The sequence below is a fragment of the Stegodyphus dumicola genome, chromosome 7 (assembly GCF_044657685.1).
Source record: "Stegodyphus dumicola isolate Sdum_Otavi_A_Nest chromosome 7, ASM4465768v1".
Lineage (NCBI taxonomy): Eukaryota > Metazoa > Arthropoda > Arachnida > Araneae > Eresidae > Stegodyphus > Stegodyphus dumicola.
Window position 1 is genome coordinate 143,121,048 of NC_140774.1, and position 22,819 is coordinate 143,143,866.

Here is a 22,819-nt window from a genome sequence, read left to right on the forward strand (position 1 = left end):
TCACTAAGACTTCATTCCTAAGATATTTTGTATTTGCTAATACATTTTTAGTACCTAAATACTATGTAAAAGCAATAACACTACACATAAAATCTCTTTACAGTTATTTTAAATTACCTAATTGGCCATCGCTAATGCATATTATTTCCTTGTGATTTCTACAAGGTAAGTTGCGTAGTATAATTTTGTTTCTTTATCAATAAGGGTACCAAAATTTCACTTTTAATAAAAAATCTGATGTAGATATCATATGACTGCGGCAGCCAAAAATACACAAACACTCAAAACAGATTCATTAAAAACTGTAAAATATAGCATGGATAGCCTGAATTGTTAAAGACAGCAAATCGTTTTTCAGATCTTACGCCAAGGAGGAAACGTTTGTTGCTTTAGTGATTTTATATATAATCCTCTTCGTGAGTATCTCGAACGATATATTTAATTGTCAAAAGAAGTGGTTTGAGTTCTGATCTTTTAATAGACTCTCAGTGCTCTCCGTATAATTATTTATCTTTCTAAATTTAATCTTTCTTTTTCAGTGTCATTATGTCCGAAAGGATCCTGAATGCCCCATCGAATTACAGCAGGTCACAGGCTTTTGACTTCGGCAAATACAATCCATATGATGATGTATGTGATCAACTAAATTATTTCATTATCCAACAGAATAGAATAGAAATACTTTAATATTAATTTAATTTTTTTATTTTTTTATAATTTAGTAAACATAATTTCTGCTTACTAAACATTAAGCAACACTTAAAAAATATTTTAATTATTTTTGACAAGTTGATTAAATGAAAACATCTTTTATCCATATTTATGAAAATTTGATAGTCAAAAACAACTTTTTAAGCATGCAGTAACATAATCTAGTAATTACAAAATATGTTTTGTTAAATACACACATGAATGTAGATGACAACGTAAAGGTGCAGTTATATGGTTTCGGTTTTTGTTTCGTGTTGGGGGCACTTACTAGGTCATCTCATAAATAACGTCTTTTTAATAATTCTCCTATTTTTCAAAATTAAGATAAAATTCTTTTTTAATCTAAAATATATTCTCCTTCATCCTCTGCTAGTTCTTAATAATTACTACAGGATGTCTCAAACGGGATAACAGGACGTTCTCATTTACTTTCCAGAGGTCTTTCAGAAAGAGGCTTGTCTTCTAGACTGTACATTCCAGCTCGGTATTTTTGAAACCATCATTGTAAAAGACTGTCGATCAATGCCCCAATTCCCATATACCGTATTAATGTTTTTATTAATTAATTATTTCATTGAACTCATATAGTAAAATATACCGAACATGCTTCTATGTCACTTCCATTTAGTTTTGAAAATAAACTGTTAATATCGAAATGCACTCTTCAAGTTTACGCTAAGAATAAGATAAAATTACTACCCGTTTTTGTAGAAGATTGATGTAGATAATTTATCCCTTCTATTTCCTACTTTTAGTTCAGTTGAAAAAACAGCGTTGTTATCGGATGACCTAATGCAATTAATGCGATTATTTTTATTAATTTTTTCTCGGCTATTGCACTATGTTCATCAATCACAACATTAGCTTAAACATGTATTTCTTCTTATACTCGAATATGTTAAACTTTTATTTTCGTAGATGAAGATGTTAACATAATGCATAGGTATAAGTTTCATATAATGTTTGTTGCCATAGTCAGATACCATACATGTAGTTTACAATTTGTAATTTGGTTGAAGTCTACCACCGCAAGAAAATGAAAATTTAAATTTCACCTACATATTTTCAGTTTTTGTGATTCATATTATTTCGCCTCAATATGTAATGGGTATTAATTTTCTCTGCTTATATTTGTAGTTAACATTAATTGTATTTAGTAATAATGTAAATAGTAATGCACATATCAGTTCCAAGTAAACATTATTCAATGTGTTAATAATTGAGCATTAATTATATGCACATATGTTAAATGCGTAATCAAAAAGGGATATATAATCTGTATAACAGCAGTATCTCTTTGTTTGAAAGATACCATTGTTTGGTTTCTTGAATATGTTACTTCAATTCAATAATAATTGTCATGAATCTGAAATAACATTAGAAAATGTGTACATAAAATGAGATGTGGATGTGACTGATCGAAGAACTGAACATAGTAATTCAGGGTGCTGGCCTATTTCGTCACCGGGGTTACTTTTCCGTGAATGGGATGCCATTTAACACTGGAATGAAATCTAATTATATTAAGGAAAACTTAACAATACATAAATTCCATGAAAAGAAATAATGACTATTTTATTAGAATCGGAATAAATACAAAAAATATAGTCAAGTACAAAAATGTAAAATATATTTCACCAGGCAAATTTCAGATTTCAAAGAACGCCATTTTTCGCATTATATCCCATTAAACATTACAGGATCAATAAAGTTGAATACTTTAAGTTATTTGAATACGGTAAAGTACACAAGGATATCTGCTTAACAATAAAATTGTATCTGCTTTTAATTTCCAGGTGTTTGTATTCGAAGATTCCAATTTCATTTGCGTAAATCAGTAGCTCATCAGCAACTAAATTTGTTTTGTTAATCTATTTCTTTTTGGACTTTGTCTAACATTACAAATATGTAGGATTTTTACTTGCCAGAACTCAGACTGCTGTTTCTTCTGTGAATCTTGATGTAAGTTTGACTGTCGAAATAAAATTCTGCGCATAAGTAAAAGATTATACTCGAATTCGTTTGATTTGGATAAAATAGTCTTGTGAAGGATATACTACTACTGTTCATGAAGAAATTCATAAAAAGCATCGGTAGCCAGCTCGTTCTTCGAGTTTTGAGCCAAGAACTACCAGAACTAGTAATCCTATGATAATTATTAAGAGCTGGAAATACACATAATGAGTTACTTTTTTTTTAATTAATATTTTGTTTTAAAATTTACGAGCATTTAGTTTCATGCTGCAGTACTTTAAAAAAACGAAACATCCAGTATAAATTTGGTGGCATTTTTATAGCCCAATTTAAAAATCTATCATTTAACAGTTTATTATGAAAAAGCATAGTTTTTTCTTGCTTGAAATTTTATACCAGTGTGTTACAAGATAATTATTATGACACAGAAAATCTTTTACTTAAATTGTTACACAAAGATTTTTCAGTGTACTATTAAACATTTTCAGAACTGAATCTTTGCGATTTTCATTTGCATGTTTGCTGCTAGGTAATTATTGTGCCTTATATGAGATTTACCTTGCTTTATAATTTTACATGCAAGCCAGCTCATTCATCGAGGAAGGTAAATTATAAAATGAATTTATAATTATAACACGCAAAAGAATGCGATTTGTATTCTTCTAATCATGACTTCAGCATGAATATCTAATTGGAAAATATAGAAATGAAAATAATTGCTAATCTAAATATAAGATGGTTTTAGTGTGCCTAAAAATTCCAAGTTTATCTGTTTCCGATATATAAGGCATTTATTCATGAATTCTTCGTTGTAAAAAGAGTTCATATTTGCAAACAGAAGCAAAAATGGGAGAGGTAAATTGCAAAAATGGCGGTGGCAAACTGAAGATTAATATTTTATATCAAATATTGACATCAAGCAATATTAAAAGTTACATTACCTACTTTCCACTTTTCAGCAAGAATGATTTCATTAGTTTTACTTCATTGGATATACTATACGAAAACTAACTGCGTGAGCGCGCGCACACACACACAAATACACATATATATCAAATATATACGTGTTCACATAATATATACGTATAAATAATGACACTCAAGGAAAATTCGTAGAAGGAAAACATACATATAATAACTATGAAATGAATGAATTAATTAAAGCAGGAAGCATTTCGGCAGTTTTTTGTAATATTGTTTTCGTCATCAGAGAACAACATTACGAACATCATTGTTTATTGTTACTATGTGCATAGTGTATTTTTATCGCTCGGTGTTATTAACTAGTAATTAAATTATGAAAAAATACACACTTCGAATTCTTTTAAGTATGTTCATTGTTAAAGTTCTAATTTAAAGTTTTTGGCATCTTTCAGGTGATTCACTTGTTAGCAGAACTAAGCACAAGTTACCCTAAAGTTGCAAAGCTTCAAACTATCGGGCATTCATATGAAAATCGACCCATTTACAATCTCAAGGTATTATTATTTTAATATTTTACAATAAATTTGAACTATTAGATAAAAGCTGCACTCAATTTCTCTATACAAATATTCTTCTTAATAATCGTTATTTATCACTGAACATTCAGAGGTTACAGTGTATAACTAGTATTGTAGCTAAGGAATTATCATTAAATTTCTTGAAAAGGATTTTAAAATTATATATATTCATTGAAGGTAAATTCAAAATTTATTCCAAAATGTTAATATTTATGCAGTGCAATAAATATTTTGTGATAATTTCTGTAATGCGGTTGGTATAAATATTTTTAAACTTAACAGCAGTTGTAACAAAACATATATGGAATGAGTATAAATAAAATGCCTTAAAATTAGGTGTCATTATTGAAGATTTTTAAAAACAGTGTATATAGAAATATTTATTTAAATATTTTCTTATTTGCATGCTCCTTCATTCTGGTCATTAAAAAACATTTTCCCACAAGAACGGTAAATGGCGCCAATAAATCTTGTTAAAAAAGAATTATTTCTAGAGTTTTCTTTCCATAAAATGTGAAACTGAAATGTTTTATAGAAATATTATTTCCGAGACACTACGAAACATCCGTATTTATATTAGAGTCGAAATGTGTCAAGCTTTCAATACTGAGAACTCTTCAATGTTTAATATTCAATGAAGTTCAATGAGAACTCTTTTAGAAAGCTGGATAGTTTTATTTTAAATCTTCCAAAATTAGAAGGGTTTTGAAGTAAAGGCTTAATAAGATATTAAAGAAACTTAAACAAAGAATAACTATCAAAATAACTTTAAATTTTATTGATAATCGTAACTCATTTTGTATTCTTAAAACCTGACAAAATATTAACTTCGTTTTTCTCAACGTGGTTTTTTTTCTTTTTTAAATAATATAGACTTTTAAAACGTCAAGTACGAGGCTTTTTTCTCTAACTATCTTAATTCTTGTTTGGTTATAATTAACCAATAATTACTTATAATTGCTTGGTTATAATTAAGACAGGATGCTTGGAGGCTATCTATCTAAGGGAGGGGATGCTTTCTTGAAGAAAATGAGTCTTATTTTTTTGTGTGTTACATATTGGAATTCATGGGTAACACTAATATGAAGCAGTTATAGAAAACATGAATTATTTTTCTTTTATACATGACGTATAAAATAAGCCTTTGCTCTTTTACAGATAGTAAAAATAATGTAATTTTTGTGCAGGTAGTTAGTTATTTGAAAAAAGAAAAACAGGTTGAAATTTCTAATGTTTAACTGTCATATCCACTAATCCCCTAACATACAAAAAATGCAAGAAGACGGACATTTATGTGAACCAAAAGAAACTTTCTTACATTTGTAATCGTATTTCATTATAGTATTCGATTTTGCCATTAATTTTTTTATGTTTCAGATCAGTTCCGGTGATTCATCTGCCAAGCCTGCCATTATGATGGAATGCGGAATCCACGCCAGGGAATGGTCATCTGTGGCTGCCTGCGCTTATCTGGTCAATCGGGTAAATTAAGAAACTAATAAATTTTGAAATAATACAGTTCTAATATTATTCTTTTTAAGGAAACGTATTTAATTTCCTAAATGAAGAATCCGAATGTAGGAACTTAACATAGCTCAGACCTATTCACACTCGATGCTTTCAATAAGGTATATGAAAAATATTTCTAAGTTCGCAGAAAATAAACTTCAGCAAACAAGAGCAAAGTGAATATGTATTGTTTATATCAAAATTTGTTGGAGAAATTTTGCATGATATACGAGAGGATGATATTCTATGATACGAGAAATTTTGCACTAAAATCTCAAAAATCCTTCAATGAATTAAAATTAAAATTTGCGAACCAGTTTTCACCGGTTTCGTACCATTTCGCAATGATATCCTTTTGCAGAGCGTTAACCAATGATGAATATTTCAGAAAGTTTAATTCTATTTACTGCAGATATTTCAAATAAAATTTTTTAAACACGTCCGAAAACTCTTTCTCTATATTTTGATAAATGCCGATCGACACATTTAGCTTTAATTTGCGGCAAGTTTGTTAGGCTTCCATATCTAATAATGTTATGTTTCGATAATTCTTTATAAACTGCAAACGGTTTCAAACAAGCAACTAAATTCACGATCAAAAATCTTAACAAAAGTTACATGCACAAATACGAAACAAAGACACAATAATTTTCAAGATGCAAAAGAAACATACATACCGCAAAATCACAACATACAAACCTAATATATATAGTTGCTCAATGAATGATATATGAAATATTGCCGTATTAATTTATAACAATAAAAATCCATATGAATTTCATTCAGAAGGGTTTCACATGCAGTTACTAGCGGTATTCTATGAAACTTTCTTAAAAAACGTATTATGTTTGTTTTAGATAAATCCAATGTCAAAATCATTATTCGATTTGTAAGCGTTACAGTCTAATCGGCAGCATCTCATGTGAGTGTTTTCACTGAAATTTATAATTTTATGTTTTAGTATATTAAAACTCAAAGATATAATTTTAATTAAATTTATAATCAACATAATATATTTAAAATATTCAGAACAGATGTGTTGTAAACAAGTATATTAATTTGGTAAAAGAAACATCTTTTCATTCGCTTTCAAATCAAATTTTTAACAAACTATCAGTAATAATTAGCAATAATGAATTTTTTTTATTATAAACCAAAAGTGAAACAATCCTCGATGTGTTTCGTTAGATTATTAATAATAAAGAAAGTACATTAGCACAAAATATGCTGAATCAAATAAATTTGGTTCAGCAGTTGTTTTAATGCAGAGTAATCTGCTCTTAAAGATAGCATGCTTTCCTAAATTTTTCAGATTATTTTATGCATTTAATAAATAGCATGAAATGTTGTCGAAGCGTAGTAGAGTTTGCTTTTGGTTGTGCAAGAGCAGAGTTTACTTTCCTCCCTCTCCTATTTTCTTACAATTGCTTTTAATTTTTTCACTGTTGTAAACAGCAATCTTATTTAAAACGATTTGGATCTCAACAAGCAGAACAACGTCTTAATTTGATCTGGACTGCATCTGGAGCAAACGTGTCACTGCAAGTTCAGCCATATTTTTCAATTCAAAGTTTCAATTTCGTGCTAGTAGTGTCTAGTAGTTTTTAATGCTCCTTGCATTGAAATTCCTATAAGACTTTCTAACAACAAAGCAAAAACTCTGCTACAAATTAATTTTATGAGCCATTAATTCAAAATGTTTGATTTAAAATAAAATACATTAAACAAATTATCATATAAATAAACTTTCCAGTGAATATGTAGTTTGAGATGTCGATGGGAGCAATGATAATTAATTACCTTTTCTTTTTTAATACGGACTTGAACAAAAAATGTACAATCTCTGACATATGTGATAAATATATACTGACACTGCGTAGGAGATTCAACGATTGATTGAGTCTTAAATTGAGTATGAAAGCGAGGTAAACTTGGACAAGCTCCTCAGGAACTGATTCCAAGAACCGATTTATTCTAATGAGATAATTTATTCCGATTCTAAAAAGGGAGTCATAGCTCCTTTTACAGTTCAAGTACAGCTCTTGCTGGAAGCGTGACAGGAACGGAAGTCTCCTATTCGTTCATGAACTGATTCACTTTTCTGAGTGAGCGAATACCTGATTCACACACACAAACACACACACACACACACACACAAAAAAAAAAAAAAAAGAGTGGAGGTGTTTTAGAGTTCACCGTTGTTGTTGTAGGCGTTCCTGAAAAGTTCGATTCAGGTTTTAGAGGCGAAAAACATGTTTATCCTCTCCCGTTAAAAGTGAGTTGAATTTTATCCTTTTATCCCAGAACATTATTTCTAGTTCTATGCTGAAAGAAGACTTCAGGGAAACTCAAAACTACAGATGTAAGAAATCAATTCAGGGAGTTTCCTTTTGATTGAGACAATTCTATTACACCCCCCGCTCGTTCGATTTCTTTTCGCTCTTTGCTCCATCCTTACTAACCGCTCTTGATTCACCCTTTCTTACCGATCTTTTTCATAAAGTTATTGTTTGTAAGCAGTAAGTCATAGAAAAGAACTGATTCAGTTTAGGAAGTGAACAATTGACCCTATAAAAGAGCGATTATGCCCATCTCTACTGCCTAAAAGCTAAAGGACTCGCTCAGTCCACTACCCTGCACATTCTCAAGACTCATTGAACCAACATAAATCTGAAAGATATAGTATTATTTCACGTAAATAATTATATTTTATTATTACACAATAAATAATGTTACTTATATTAATATGCTCTAAGCTATTAAATGTAATATCTATGTAATATTAGATGTTTGAATTTGTTAAATATGCATTTGCTTTGTTTAAACTTTATAATTAATAATGCAGAATTCTTTAAATGCATATTGTATTCATTTTCTGCAATTTTATTTAAAATACCCATCTAACATTACCGAATTATCCTTTGTAGTTAGTAACCAAATATGGCTCTGAATCTGTGGTCACGAATTTGCTGGACAAATATGAATTCAATATCGTTGTTGAATCCAACCCTGATGGTTATGTATACACCTGGCAAGCGGTAAAGTATAATTTTTACTTTAATTTTGTAATAATAAAAATGACTTTGTGTTGTGTAAGACAAGCTTAATTACTGTTTAGAAGCAAAGGAATAACAGATTACAAAATGCCATTTTGCGTGACAAGAAGTTTAATCTTGGGTATGTAGAGGGTGATATATTATTATAGTGACCTTACTCAGATTTATGTAGAGCCCATTCTATTGACGTACATCTCTGAAACTTGGTATATATGATATATGGACCACGAGGAAAATAAAAATTGCAATTAAATGTAATAGTTCAAATTTCAGCTACCAGGTAAAAATGTGGTGCATAGAGAACAAGAAGCATAAATTGGAAGCATGAAAATTTATTTAATCATAACATTTGTTCCATCTGCATTCCATTTGCAACAAAGAACGTTATACTATAATCAACAGTTATACGAAGGACCTTTCTCGTTGAGATATAGTACATGACATGTTGTGCTGGCTTTCAATTTACGCAGTCTTTATGCTTCATCTGTGGATATGTTCGTTCAAGCATCTTCATGATCGAAATTGTCAGAGATTTAAGCCCGAAGAATGAGGAGGTCAAACATTTGAAAAATTTCTCGAAATTACGTGATCATCTCTCAAGGGACCTCAACTTCATTTGCAGGCGAATACTGGGTGTTATACTATCTTGCATGAAGAATTCTAAATATTCTCATGCATTCAAAGAACGAATGATTGATTTGCTCCCGCAGAAATTCGTAATAATAAACCAGGTCACTTTCTAGGATCTTCAGGAAAGTCTATCCTAGTAACAAAAAAGAAAGTTCAGTAGCTTTAATTTTCATGAATTCATTTGCACAAACGATTTATATTACTAATATTTACCAAAAAGGCAATTTTTAAAACGATGCTTTGAACTCAGAATAAGTGTATAAGAAATCTTAAAATTTTTACAAAACGTAATTTTATTTCAAGTAACTTAAAGATTTATAGAACTCTAGTTAAATTTACACCAGTCTTAAAAGAGAACCAAAGCATAATCACCAATTTTATAATAATGTTTTTGTTTATAGCACATGTGAAATGCTGACTATACTTTCTGAATGCAGGTGATTGTTTTTAAGATTCAATTAATTTAGTGCAGGCTTACAAGAATTTTGTAAAACTCTTCTTGAAAAAATGCAGCGACACCACTTGTCAATTTCGTTTTTTCATCTAGGATCGTCTATGGAGAAAAACCAGATCTCACAGCAGCCTCGATTTCTTAGGCGTATGCAGGGGAGCTGATGCTAACAGGAACTTCGATATCGAGCATTGTGGTGAGATTCCGTTTTTATTACTTAGGTTAAATAAATAAAGCTGTTCTAAAATCATGGAAAATAACTTAAATAAAATAACTTAACTTTAAACCTATAACACTTAATGTATTAAACGTCAATGGCAAGTATAGATAGGTATGCACACACTGACCCATGAATTCGAAACCCAAGATCAATATTTTATTGGACCACCTCTTGCACGGTTAACTGCTCTGATTCGTTTGGACATCGAGTCTACATGCTTCTGGAATGCATTTAGGTCCAGCATTTTCTATGGGGTTAAAATAAAAGCTATGCTGTGGCCAGAGAAGGTGTTAGAAGTCAAACTGATGCTCAGAGAACCAATTTTGAACACTTCTTGCACGATGTATAGTTGCATTATCGTCCATGAAGTATACGTCGCCATCAGGGTAAAAATGCATCATTGCAGGGTGCACTTGATGTGTCAATATATCTAGGTATCTCATGGGCGTTTGTTTACCCTTGAAGAACACCAGAGCACCCATGCCAGCAGAACATGCCCCATATCATGATACTCCCATCAGACCCTTGCATGCAGACCCTTAATATGTGAGTAAAGCAATATACGTAGCTTCATGGCTTCATCGAGTTATCACCCAATTCGACCTCTTCCATCAATGTAAAATAAGATATAGCATGATTGATCCGACCACATTACCCGTTTTCAATTCTCACATGTTCAGTGTCTTCTTTCCCGACACCACTGCAACAGAATTCTTGATGCATTCCTCTCCTATGCAATTCTTTGAGCATGGTTCGAGCTGAAATCTGTTGGGAAGAGCCTTGAATGGCGATCTGTGTCAGTTGAAGCACAGTAGATTTCCTGTTCTGCCGTACAATTCGCCGAAGACGACTTGGAATTACTCTCTTGGAAAACTGCGCTCGAACTGCAGTTACGTCTTCTAGAGAAGGACTGTGGGTTTTGATTCCAACATTTGAAAACCTTTGATTTGGCTACTTTTGAAAACCCAGTGAGATTTACTGTCTTCGAAATCAAGGCCGCTGTTAAATGGGCACTAACAATGTGCCTCTTTTTAAATGGTGAAAGATCTGACATTTTTCCCATTTTACTTTATTCATCGCGAAAAGCACTCTCACACCTTACTTATACCAGCATTCTAATTACGTGTAACCAACGTCATAAAAAATCTACATACTTCGTCCCTAGCACGCATTCAAATGAAATTCTCAAAGGTTTCTAATTCATTGGCCAGTGTGCTATTTCCTAACATTGATTCTTGTACTTTGTAAATATAAATATAACTCTTGCTATTCAATCAGCGGCAGCTGCGGATTTTTAACGTAACTTAACTAAATTAACGTAACTTAACTAATTAACTTAGATTAAATATGGAATTAGTTGCCAGTTTTTGTTAGAAACAAAGATTTGTAATTTTAACAGTTTAACTGAAAGAAATAAAAATAATTCAATTATTCGCAAGTCGCTAAGAAGACGGATGGATTTTAAGTTTTAGACAGATTTATAATTTTATATATTAAAGGATATCCAGCATGTAATTATCCAAGAATCAAATATGTTGTGAAAACATGGAAAATATACTTAATATCAATAAATAAAAAATAAATTATAAACTGATAAAAGAAAATTAAAGTTTTCCCTAATTTTTAAAATGCATTAAATCATAAATTCTTCAAGCCACAACACTTACTTCTCAAAATTTTCTGAGAAAAGAGTAAAGAATCAGCATGCTTAAGAAATTCAAATTCCTCTTTCTTTGCACTAAATATTAAAAAATATCCATTTTAGATTACTTCATCTGAAATAAATGAATAAAATGGAGATGCTTGTCATTTAATCGAAAACAAACTGTAATTTTCTATTTTAATTTGAAATTTACTAACCTGAAATTTAGCTTTGAGACCACTTATAAAAGTACATCAATTTCCTATGATAATAAATTAATAACTTATTCTAGAGACTGACCATATTACGATAGATATTTTCGGATCAGTAATCATGAAAAATCAACCTTTTCTCTCCACGAGATTCAAACCAGAGATACTCCATTTGCATAACCACTTGCATCACAAAAACGAACTAGAAGGAATGCTATAATTCTTTACATTCTCTCATAATTAAGGCAGAGTAGGCAAGAGATTCAGTAAACAAATCCAGGGAATGAAGAGTTACCCTCCATCATACTTCAATTCGACAGCGAAAAGTTATAAGGCATAAAAGTCATTACGTTTGGTAACACCTGAGGAAAAGGACTGGCATCGTAGCTAGTTAAGGAACGTAAAGTCCTCCATGCGTGAATGTGCAGTTGACTCTATGATATCGTGAACCAGAAGCTAGCGCGCATTTGATTCGCTATGATTAATTGGTTCTTATGCATGATGGTGTGCATCTGAACATTTAGAACAGTTAGACAACATCTATATATCACTTTTTTTTCACATAAAAATTGGCTGGTTGCCTAGTAAAGAAAGTTTGGCTTATGCTAGCTGGGACCATAAAACCCTCGTCTGCATACTGTTTTAAGTTTTGAGATCAGTAAATGTTGATCAGTAAAGTCAACAGTGCCCTGACTGAAATTCGTAACACGGATCTACCAGTTGCCCACAGATCCCCCAGTTGCTAGCTAAGTGCTTAACATCATAGCAACCTGCACTGGGAATTAATTCCTTACAAGAAAAATCTATGCCATTATGAGTTTTTATCAAACTTCGTAAATGTCTTTTATGCAAAGTATTAAAGTTATGTATCGAATAAACTATTTAGCATACGGAATATCCCCAACAAGTGGCTGAATGTTTTCTTATTTATATATGAATTTCGATTATGTTGATCCGTTCACATAATTTAAATAAATAAAGAATAGCTTCTGCAAAACTATAATTATAGCCTCGGAGCGTAAATAATTTTGGTAGTAAAATATTTATTGTGCTTTAATTAACTAAAAATGTAAACTTCCATGCCCTTACAGGAAAAATGTACAATAGTTGGCTAACGAAAAATTTCAAGTACCAGCTATAAGCTTAATAAGCCTGCTGTTTTATCAAAGACAGAACTGTTATTTAAGAAGAGAATGATTTTTAATTTGCAACTGGTCTCTAATTTTTTTCTCAAATCTTGGATTTTCAAAAGATTTTCGTTATTTACTAAGTTTGGCCATAGATATCTCCCCTCATTTTACAGCTGTACATAGTATGAAATAGACTCATTAAAGGGCAAAAAATATGTTGTTAAATGTGATATGTTATAAGGACTCTGTATAAAATGCCAGAACTTTCTTTTATAGGACTCATTCAGCTGCAATACTAAAATTTTCTTTGTGCTTTAAAACTGAAAAGGATACTCTGCGATCGATATTGAAGAAAATCTACCTAGCTATATTTATAACTACATTTATATCTTATAACATACATCTATATGTATGTAGCTAATATTTATATTTTATATCATGTAGCTATATTATAGATCGTAAAGTTGCGCCCTTCCAACCTGCACGCAACAAAGTGGTGACTGCTGAGAACTGGAAATAGACCAAAGTCTTGAGAAGGGTTTACATCCCTTTTTTTATTCCACTTTAGAAATTACAAATGCGTGCTCTTGACGCTCACAAACTACGCCGACCCGGCGGTAAAATAAAAATAAGAAACTGAAAAGAGATAATAACAGGTGACTAACTACGAGGCTCTCTAAACGTGACTAACCTCACCGCGTTCTAAAATACCGCTGATAATTCAGCAAATTCTGAATATTACGTTGAAAGATTAACAATTGCCGAGGCAAGCACACAGGCCGAAATGCGTGGTTCTTCAATTTCTAACTAGCCACCTCAAGTATTTACGTATATTTACAAAATTCTAATACATATGATTTTTACAATTTACCATAAAATGAATAAGAGAAAAATAAATTTTTACTTCACGCCTTCTTCGCCAAGCTGGCGGCACTGAAACTAAATTTCTTATTAATACAAGAATACGAAGTTATTTTTATCTTCGGCCAAATTTTGGCTTTAACATAACAGAATTAGTCTTTCGACCAACAGAGACTGCTTGTTCTTAGATTTTATACTTAAAGAAAATAATAATAAAGTAAAACAAAACTTAGCTAAATAAAGTAAAACAAAACTAAGTCTCAACCGAGACACATTGACTTTCGTCAAAACATAGAACTTCGTATTTACGCATAACATTTCGGAACAAAAGAAAAAAAAAATTATAGAAGATTTTAACTTATCTTTGAGTTTTCGATGATTGGAACTCCGACATTCTTTTCTGGCAGAACTGCTCCCATGTTATAGGTTTCATGGACGTCAATCTTCTCCTTAATGTCCTCCGAGTGTCGTCCACGTTAATTTTTCTTTTTCGCCCTCTGCATGCTGGCCTCTTGGAGTGGTAGTCGTCGTGTTGCTGTCTTTTCCGTTTTTGCCCTGGACGGCTGGTCTTAGCGTCCTCCGGTCTAGAGTCATGCTTGAATTTCTTCTGTTGGTGGTGGTCTTTTCGTTCCTCCTGCTGTCTTTTTATTTTCGGGAACGGCGGCCTTGCTGGCACCTGACTCTCTGGCCCTGGGCGCGTTCTCCTTGATGTATAATTTCTCCTGCGATCCGTTGTAGGTGGTGTTTTGCTCTTTATCACGGTTTCTTTACGCGGTGCATCTGTATTCTTGTTTTTCTTAAATGCTGGAGCTTGAAAGTTCTTTTTTCTTTTTGATACCGTCGTCCGGGTTGTAGAAGGGCTAGGTCTCTCTTCAGTTCTCTGCTTCTTGGGTGGTGGAACAGTTGTTGTTATCTCTGGACCTTCTACTTCGTTTAGACTTGAGTCCTGCAAGAAACTTTTAAGGATTTCAAAATCATTTGGATTATAGTATTTTTTCACCTGGTCGGGACTTGCTTTACAGACCTCCCCTCTCTCGTTCTTAAGATATAATACGACACATTTGATTTCCTGAATTACATAGGGGCCTTCAAATTTTGGAGCTAACTTTGCCGTAAAATTGTCTGGGGCACTTGAAAAAGAAAATTTCCGCATCAATACTTTATCCCCAACTTTAAAATCTGCTTCACGGCGTTTTCTATCATAATATGTTTTTTGCTTATTTCTTGCCGTATCCGAGCTTTTAAGCGCCTGATCAATCAGTTTTTGCACATCTTTCTGTTTAAACTCTTGCTCTCTTTGTTGCACAAAGAATAATTTATCTAAAGCCGTAATTAACTTTCCGCCTAAAGTAATTCTGCTGGGGTTTTTCCCGTAGTATCGTGATTTGCCGTTCTTAAAGCATAAGCTAATTCATTTATGTAGCCATCCCAGCGCTTGTGATGTGTGCTCACGTAACTGCGAATTATTTTTACTATGATTTACCGCATGATCCGAAAAGACTGTTACTGGCGGTTTGCCGAAATAAACTCGAAATTTGTGTACAGCCATTAATACGGCTAATGTTTCTCTCTCTGTCGCTGTATAATTCCTTTGTGTCTGATTCAATGTTTTACTAAAAAATGCCAAAGGATGGCTATTTTGCATAAGTCATCCTGCATAGTCTGACGCATCTGCTGCAATTTCCAGGTTTTCGTCCCCCTCCGGGAATTTCAAAACAGGGGCATTGATATGCGCTTCTTTTAACCTTTCGAAAGCGGTATTTGCTTCCGCTGTCCACGTGAATTTACTTTTCTTTCTTTTAATTACTAACAAGGGTTCAACAATATTAGCAAAATCTTTTAAGAACGACCGATAATAAGAACATAACCCAAGGAAAGAAGAAAGTTTCTTGGCGGTGTTGAGAAGTGGGAAATTCTTGATGGCTTTTATTTTTGAATCCTGAATTTCTATACCCTTTTGCGAAATTTTATAACCCAGATATTTAAGTTCTTTAGTTGCGAACTTGCATTTTGATGCATTAATTGTAAGACCGGCCTCTTTTAATAATTTAAAAACTTCTTCTAGATCTTTAATATGTTGTTCCAACGTACTACTCGTTATAATTATATCAGCTAGATAGATTAAAGTCGATTTTCCTAGGACAGGCTTTAGAACAATGTCCATAGCTCACTGGAATGTTAATGGGGCCCCACACAACCCAAAGGGCATGCGTAAAAATGCATAAGTGCCCGATTGTGTTATAAACGCGGTTTTATGTATGTCTTCGGGTGTCATAGCTATTTGATAGTAGCCAGACGTTAAGTCCAAAGTAGTCATGTATCTAGTAGATTTAATCCTTCTAATAATTTCCTCTATAACCGGCAAAGTGTAAACTTCGAATTTATAATACAGTTTTCTGTAATCGATAGCAAACCTCCAAGCCCTTTTATCCGAAGGAGGAAACTCGTTCTTCTTCCTACATAGTACGACTGGACTCGCGTATTCACTATTTATAGGCGTTATTATTTTGTTCTTTAAGATTTCCTGAATATGTTCTTCTATGATTAGGTCTTTCTGTTTATCATAGCGATAAGGTTTAGTCCTACAGTCATGCGTAACTATTTGACAGCTACCAGGCCGTTCTGAAAACAAGTTTGAAAAAGTACTCACCACTTGCTGGATGGCTTGACTTTCATGGTCATTCAAATGGCTAAGGTCAACTTGCAGTTGTTCCACTGATCCCACCACTCTCCGGTCCATCTCCAGCTCAATATAACTGTCCTGAAAATTCAGTTTGGCCCTCGCGGCCCTTAAAAACTCCATACCTAAAAAAAGTGGATTTTGCAAATTTTTTACTACAAAAATTAATACTTTGAGGCTTTCATCTTTTACCTGTATGTTTAATGATAATTTCCCGATGCATTGACAGGTTTTTCCTTGCGACGCTATAATTTCTGTGTTTTTATTTTTAAATAATCGTAACGTATTAAAATTCTTCTTGAAAAATGTATCACTCATAAAATTACCTTCTGCCCCTGTATCAATGAGGGCTTCTACTGGTACATCGCCAACCAAGACTTGTATAATTGGTAATTGTGAGTTTTTTACGATGACCGTATTTAAGTATCTTCTTGAGGGTTTTTTCAAAACTTCCGGGGCCTGGACCCTCGCTTTCACAGGCCCCTCTACTCGTTTAAAGCTCGAGGAACCTCTACTCGTTCCTTTCAACTTCTGCCTTCTTGGTACGCGGACGGTTGTTTTCAAATTTCCTTTTTGGGCCTTGACCTTCGAGCTTCAATGAGTTAGCTTGATAGCTCTTTCCCCCATAAGAGCGGTTTGCATTTCTGGTCTGCTCATTTGAAGATTGCCTTCGGATATTTTGAGAATACGATGCCCCTCTAGCTTTTTCCGCTATTCTGCGATTTTGAAACTTGACCGCCAATTCGAAGAGCTCCTGCAATGTGCTTGCGTTTCTAATTTCAAAGTAATCTTGAACAGCAGGTAACAACCTTAGTAAGATTATTTCAATAATCTCCGCGTCGGGTTTCTTCCCATACAGCATATCCGTCAGCTCAATTTTTCGCAGAATAAAGTCCGTCAATTCTTCTATATTCCGTTGATAAAAACTATACAGTTTGGCTTGTAGCCTTGCTCGATCTTTCACTATGGGGAAGGCCTTTAATAACGATTTTTTGAAATTTTCAAATGTATATGTCTGTCCTTCGAATTCCCCTAATAAAAATTTGCCTATGTTCTTCCACCATAGCGCGGCCTGTCCTCTTAGTGCATATGTGGCGATGGCAACTTTTTGTCTTTCAGGCACAGGGTAGAGCTGGAAGTGATTGTCTAGGCCTTCTAGAAATATCGAAACCGAATTTTTTCCGTCGAAATTGACGTTTGGCTTAATTGACGCTCTCATCGTCTGGACCAGGTATCCAAATCCTTCCAATTGGTTTGCCACTTCTTGTTGTTGTCCAGCAACTTCCATCCAATTTTCGGCCATTTCAGTTCGACAAGTGTTCGGAAGCCAATGTTAAGTTGCGCGCTTCCAACCTGCACGCAACAAAGTGGTGACTGCTGAGAACTGGAAATAGACCAAAGTCTTGAGAGGGGTTTAAATCCCTTTTTTATTCCACTTTAGGAATTACAAATGCGTGCTCTTGACGCCCACAAACTACGCCGACCCGGCGGTAAAATAAAAATAAGAAACTGAAAAGAGATAATAACAGGTGACTAACTACGAGGCTCTCTAAACGTGACTAACCTCTTCGCGTTCTAAAATACCGCTGATAATTCAGCAAATTCTGAATATTACGTTGAAAGATTAACAATTGCCGAGGCAAGAACACAGGCCGAAACGCGTGGTTCTTCAATTTCTAACTAGCCACCTCCGCGCTCGCGAAGCAAGAAAGCACCCTTTCGAACTCGTTTCCTTTCTATTTAACTCAGAATACTTCCGCTGATAATTTGAATCCTTGCGCGTTCTACTAAAATTTACATACTCTGGCATTGGCAGTTGCAGGGGAAAGTAAGGCTTGACAGGAAATATAGTTTAAACTTAAAATAAATGTCTTATAATATGCAGTTATAATTTTTAATAGCTCTATTTAACATACCAGATTATTAGAATTTCACACAACGCATTTCCCTTAATGACAGCAAAATGTTCCTATTCCCATACCATTTTTCTTATAAAAATACAAAAAAAGTCTTTAATTTTGAGCATATTAAAAATTATGAGAACGAAATTCTTAATTCTATACTTTGTTTAAAATTACAATGATTAAAAAACACAAGAAATATTAAATTTGTTTCACTAGTTTTTACATTAAAAATCTGTCTTCTTTAAATTAAAAATAAAGAAAATATTCTGAATCGTCAGTACTACATTATTTTTTATATATATATAGATTTAAAGAACTAGCTTTTATAATAAAAAAAGTAAAGCACTGTACAAATTGTTTAACGTTATTGTTGACTTGAATTAGTCACTGCCGCCTTTCTATCAAATCAGCTTACGTAACGAATGTAAATACGAATGTTAAATGTTAATACTAGTTTCCTAATATATTTGCGCATGGTGTGATGGCGATCAAACATCAGAGATAAACATTCGAACTATTTCGTTGTGTTATTTTCAAGAATTATATTTACACGAGAGCAATGCAATTGTTGCAGAGCCCGTATTGATGAATGTTCGTGTAGTTTCGCAAAGTTCTGCATAGTTTCAGAAAGTGAAATTACTTCTGAAGTTTGCGTTGTCACCTAGAGACACTATTCTAGAAAACGTGACATGTTTACCTTGAGGTTTAATTAAACGGCGTAAGTTATTTAAGCAAAAATTATATATCTTTAGTAAAATTAATGCCATTTACGATATTGTTTATTTGCTGTTGAGTCGATATTTTATGAAAGAATGGTTGCCAGAGTCTGAAGGAGATTGGACTTTTATTTACCCTTTAATTTTGAAGAAGAACACCATGAGGGTGGTACTGAGGATTTTGCACCCCTGTTTCTTCTACCACCAACGCGCATGAGGGGACTTTCAGCTCGCCATATACGCCATATATTTAGAGTATCCCCATGCCGAAAAGACACTATACATTTGAAAACGTCTATGGCTTCTCCGGGATTCGAACCCGGGCCCTTTGGTACGGCAGTCAGAGTAACTAACCACTATCCCGTTTGGGAGGCGTTTATAATGCAATAACCCTTCAAATTACGTAATTCGTAAACTGGTAGTTATGTGAATGTGCAAAAGGAGTAATATTCAAACTGAAACTTACCAATTACAGATAAGGACTCCGTGAGCAATTCTTCCTTTCTCAAATCGTACGTCTTGTATTCCTCAGTTAATTTATAAAATTAACTGAGGAAGCTTCCTAAAATGTCATTGCGATTGGATGCAGATTGCGCCTACAATGGTGTGTGAATCAGAATATTCTTCTTAAGAGTCACTTTGTCTAAAAGAAATAAAGTGCGTTGAAAGCTCACAATGGCTGCGTCTGGTTGTAACTACGCATTCTACAATACAATTATCTAAAATATCGGCTATGATTAAAATTTTTGGCATTCTAAATTATTACATATGTATACGTGAATGTGTACGTTAAACAGTAAGACGTTAATATTAAGTGCAATTTATGCATGGAATTTCACAGGCGTTGGAACTTCCCTTAAGCCTTGTGACGATATTTTCTGTGGAGACAAACCTTTTTCTGAAAGCGAAGCACGAGCTCTGAGAGATCTCATGGTTACATTAGGTAGCCGCCTGAAAGCTTACTTCTCCATCCACGCCTTTTCTCAACTATGGATGACACCTTACGGAATAAAGAAGACATTGCCTCCTGATTATGCTGAGATGGTAAGTAAATATTTACCACCGTTATTCTAGATTTTATCTCTGCTGCAATACCATTTGCAAAATCTAGCATCCCACCTATATTAATTCTTGGTTGCACTATCAGGTTCAATGTTCCTTCTTACCTTCTTCGGGAACATGCAAGGACCTGACTCGGAACAGAGAGCTTACTAAAGCTATGTTCACTAATTGTGGGAAGTAGACAGGATACACAAGAAGGGTATACAAAACCCTTTATTTTCTCTATTTACAATAACTTCCGTACTTCGGAATACACGGACCCGCTACTTGGGGTCAAAACGTAAAAGTATAAAAATAAAACTAAACTCTAATTTAACTTTAGAATAATAAACGTGGAAGATTGGCCTTATAATAACAGGAAGCGTATGTAGTACAGAGAACTGTGAACACTACAATACGTTTACAATTTATCAAGAGGATTGAAACCTCTGGCCTGGAAAGCAACAAGTAACTGCGTAACTTCTAAGGTAAGCGGCCTGCTCCGACTCACTGCTTCCTCTCTCTCGCTTGGCAAAAAGCCACAACTTAAATACTTGGCTTTCGCCAGACAAACTTTGCATAAAAACCTTAACGCTTATAATTCTGGTCGGAAGTAGAAAATAAGAAGTGATAGTAAAGATTTTAAAATAAAATAAACGTTAGTAAAACTTAAGATCCTTACATACTTCCCGCCAGAGTTAATTAGTTTGAAACTGAGGTCTAAAAGGACCTTGTTGAAAACTTTTAGCTCTAGAATCTAACGCGAGGCCAATCTTTTACAAATATTTTTTGCTAGAAACTAGAAATTTAAAAGAAAGAAATTTGTTTTTACAATAGCAGCTCCCAGGATACACATTTTTTTTTCATCTGTACTGCATCTAAACAGGAGCTTTTATTCAAGTCTGGTTCCTTCCAGAGATCTGGAAGGAAAACTAGTTTAATTAAATGTTGCACAATGAAATGGCAAGTAACATGTATAATTATATTTCTCTCAACATTCTTATTTCATTCATGACTATTTTAATTATCTCTCCCCGTACTCTCTGACATGTGTTGTAAAAGAACACCAAACACGAATGTGTTTCTGTCTACGTGTTCCACACTTCCTCCTACAATCAAGACACTAACGTGTTAAAATTCAACATAACAAGACCTCTTAACACACCCTAATTTCAACTCTAAACCCTGAGGTACTATTCTGAAAGTGTCTAACTCTGAAGTGTAGCGTCAGAGAGCCTAACTACATCATTCAACCTTTAACACATATTCACCATGATTTAGTCTTTTTACAGTCACACGAATAAAACAAAATTTAACATTACTTTCACTTTTACCATATCACGGTATTTCTTAACATTTAAAATAACAGTTCACATTGTATATAAGAACATATCAAGATGCCGTTAATTTTACACATTTGAAAACATACATTAGTAGTACATTGTTAACTTTTATTCTTTTCAAAGCAAGTGCCAACTCTTTCTACATTGAAATACTACATTTCAAAAAGTCTTTCAGACTAAAACTTCTTTCTTGCTAGAATGTTTTAAATAAAATTTATACAATAACTTTTTACAATATTTAAGTCTTTACACAACGCTATTATACATCAACTTTAGTTTTATGCGCGAGTAATTGAAAAACATAATACCAAAATCGGTAACAACTCATTTCTCGCCCTTTTGGCGATAAAGGTAGACCTCGCATGAGGTAAATCTTCTTGAAATCTGCCACTTGCAGTAAGAATGAAAGATTAACTTAAGTTTGCAAAGTAACATAAAATTTTACTTATCTTTGTGATATTCGGACATCCTTTTCTGGGCACAGTCCTTAAAGGTATTGCAGATAGTTGTTTGATTTATCCTCCTTCTTGTACGGGCTCGCCCTTCAGGGCCTTCCTCTGGAAGCTTCCTTTTTTCACCAGTTCGGTCACCTTGAATACCTTCTTTTTCTCCTCTGCTTGTGGTCTTGGCCGTTTGATGGCAGCTGGTCTTGGCGGAACCGGGAAACTTCTTTCGTGTTCCTTCTTGGACCTTGTTGCTGGCCGTTCAAATTTTCCTTGTAACTTTTCCTCCGCCGCTGATGGCCCTTCTGCAGTTCGGCGGCATTTGCTGCGGAGAGTTCTGTCGGATGAGTAGATCTTCCGTTTTAGAGCCGGGTTATAGTTGCCGTCATTTCTCCTGGTTCTCTTCACATACGTCGTCCTTCTCCCTTCTTCATTCTGGGGGTGTTCGTGAACTCTCTTTTCTGGACGGTGGAACGGCTTCTTTTTCTTGCTACCTTCAATTTTTCCGCGGGGAAATTTTCTTTTCACTTGCTCCTGCCTCTTAATGGCTTGCCCTTGTACTTGTCGTTGTTCCACCTCTGGAGTTTTTGCCTGCTGTGCCTGCCGTGCCGGACCCTGCAAAAGATCTGAAAATATTTGCATTTTATTACGATCGAAGTAGGGTTTGATTTGATCAATGTTTGCGGAGCAGGTTTCACCATTTCTGGCTTTTAACACTACTACAGCGTGAGTTATTTTTTCTATAACATATGGTCCTTCAAATCGTGGAAAAAATTTGGCAGTCTTATCTTCTG

The 22,819-nt window shown here is 33.6% G+C and overlaps 1 protein-coding gene across 1 annotated transcript in view; it reads left to right on the forward strand.

Annotated features, from left to right (window-relative positions):
- The window catches only part of LOC118188845 (carboxypeptidase B-like), a 53,379-nt gene that overhangs the window by 16,339 nt on the left and 14,221 nt on the right, over positions 1 to 22,819 (forward strand). Inside the window, exons 4-9 of the mRNA XM_035359361.1 lie at positions 540 to 630; positions 4,062 to 4,163; positions 5,565 to 5,669; positions 8,624 to 8,734; positions 9,930 to 10,029; positions 20,040 to 20,242. Of these exons, the coding sequence (XP_035215252.1) occupies positions 540 to 630; positions 4,062 to 4,163; positions 5,565 to 5,669; positions 8,624 to 8,734; positions 9,930 to 10,029; positions 20,040 to 20,242 (712 nt within the window). The remainder of the gene's footprint in view (positions 1 to 539; positions 631 to 4,061; positions 4,164 to 5,564; positions 5,670 to 8,623; positions 8,735 to 9,929; positions 10,030 to 20,039; positions 20,243 to 22,819) is intronic.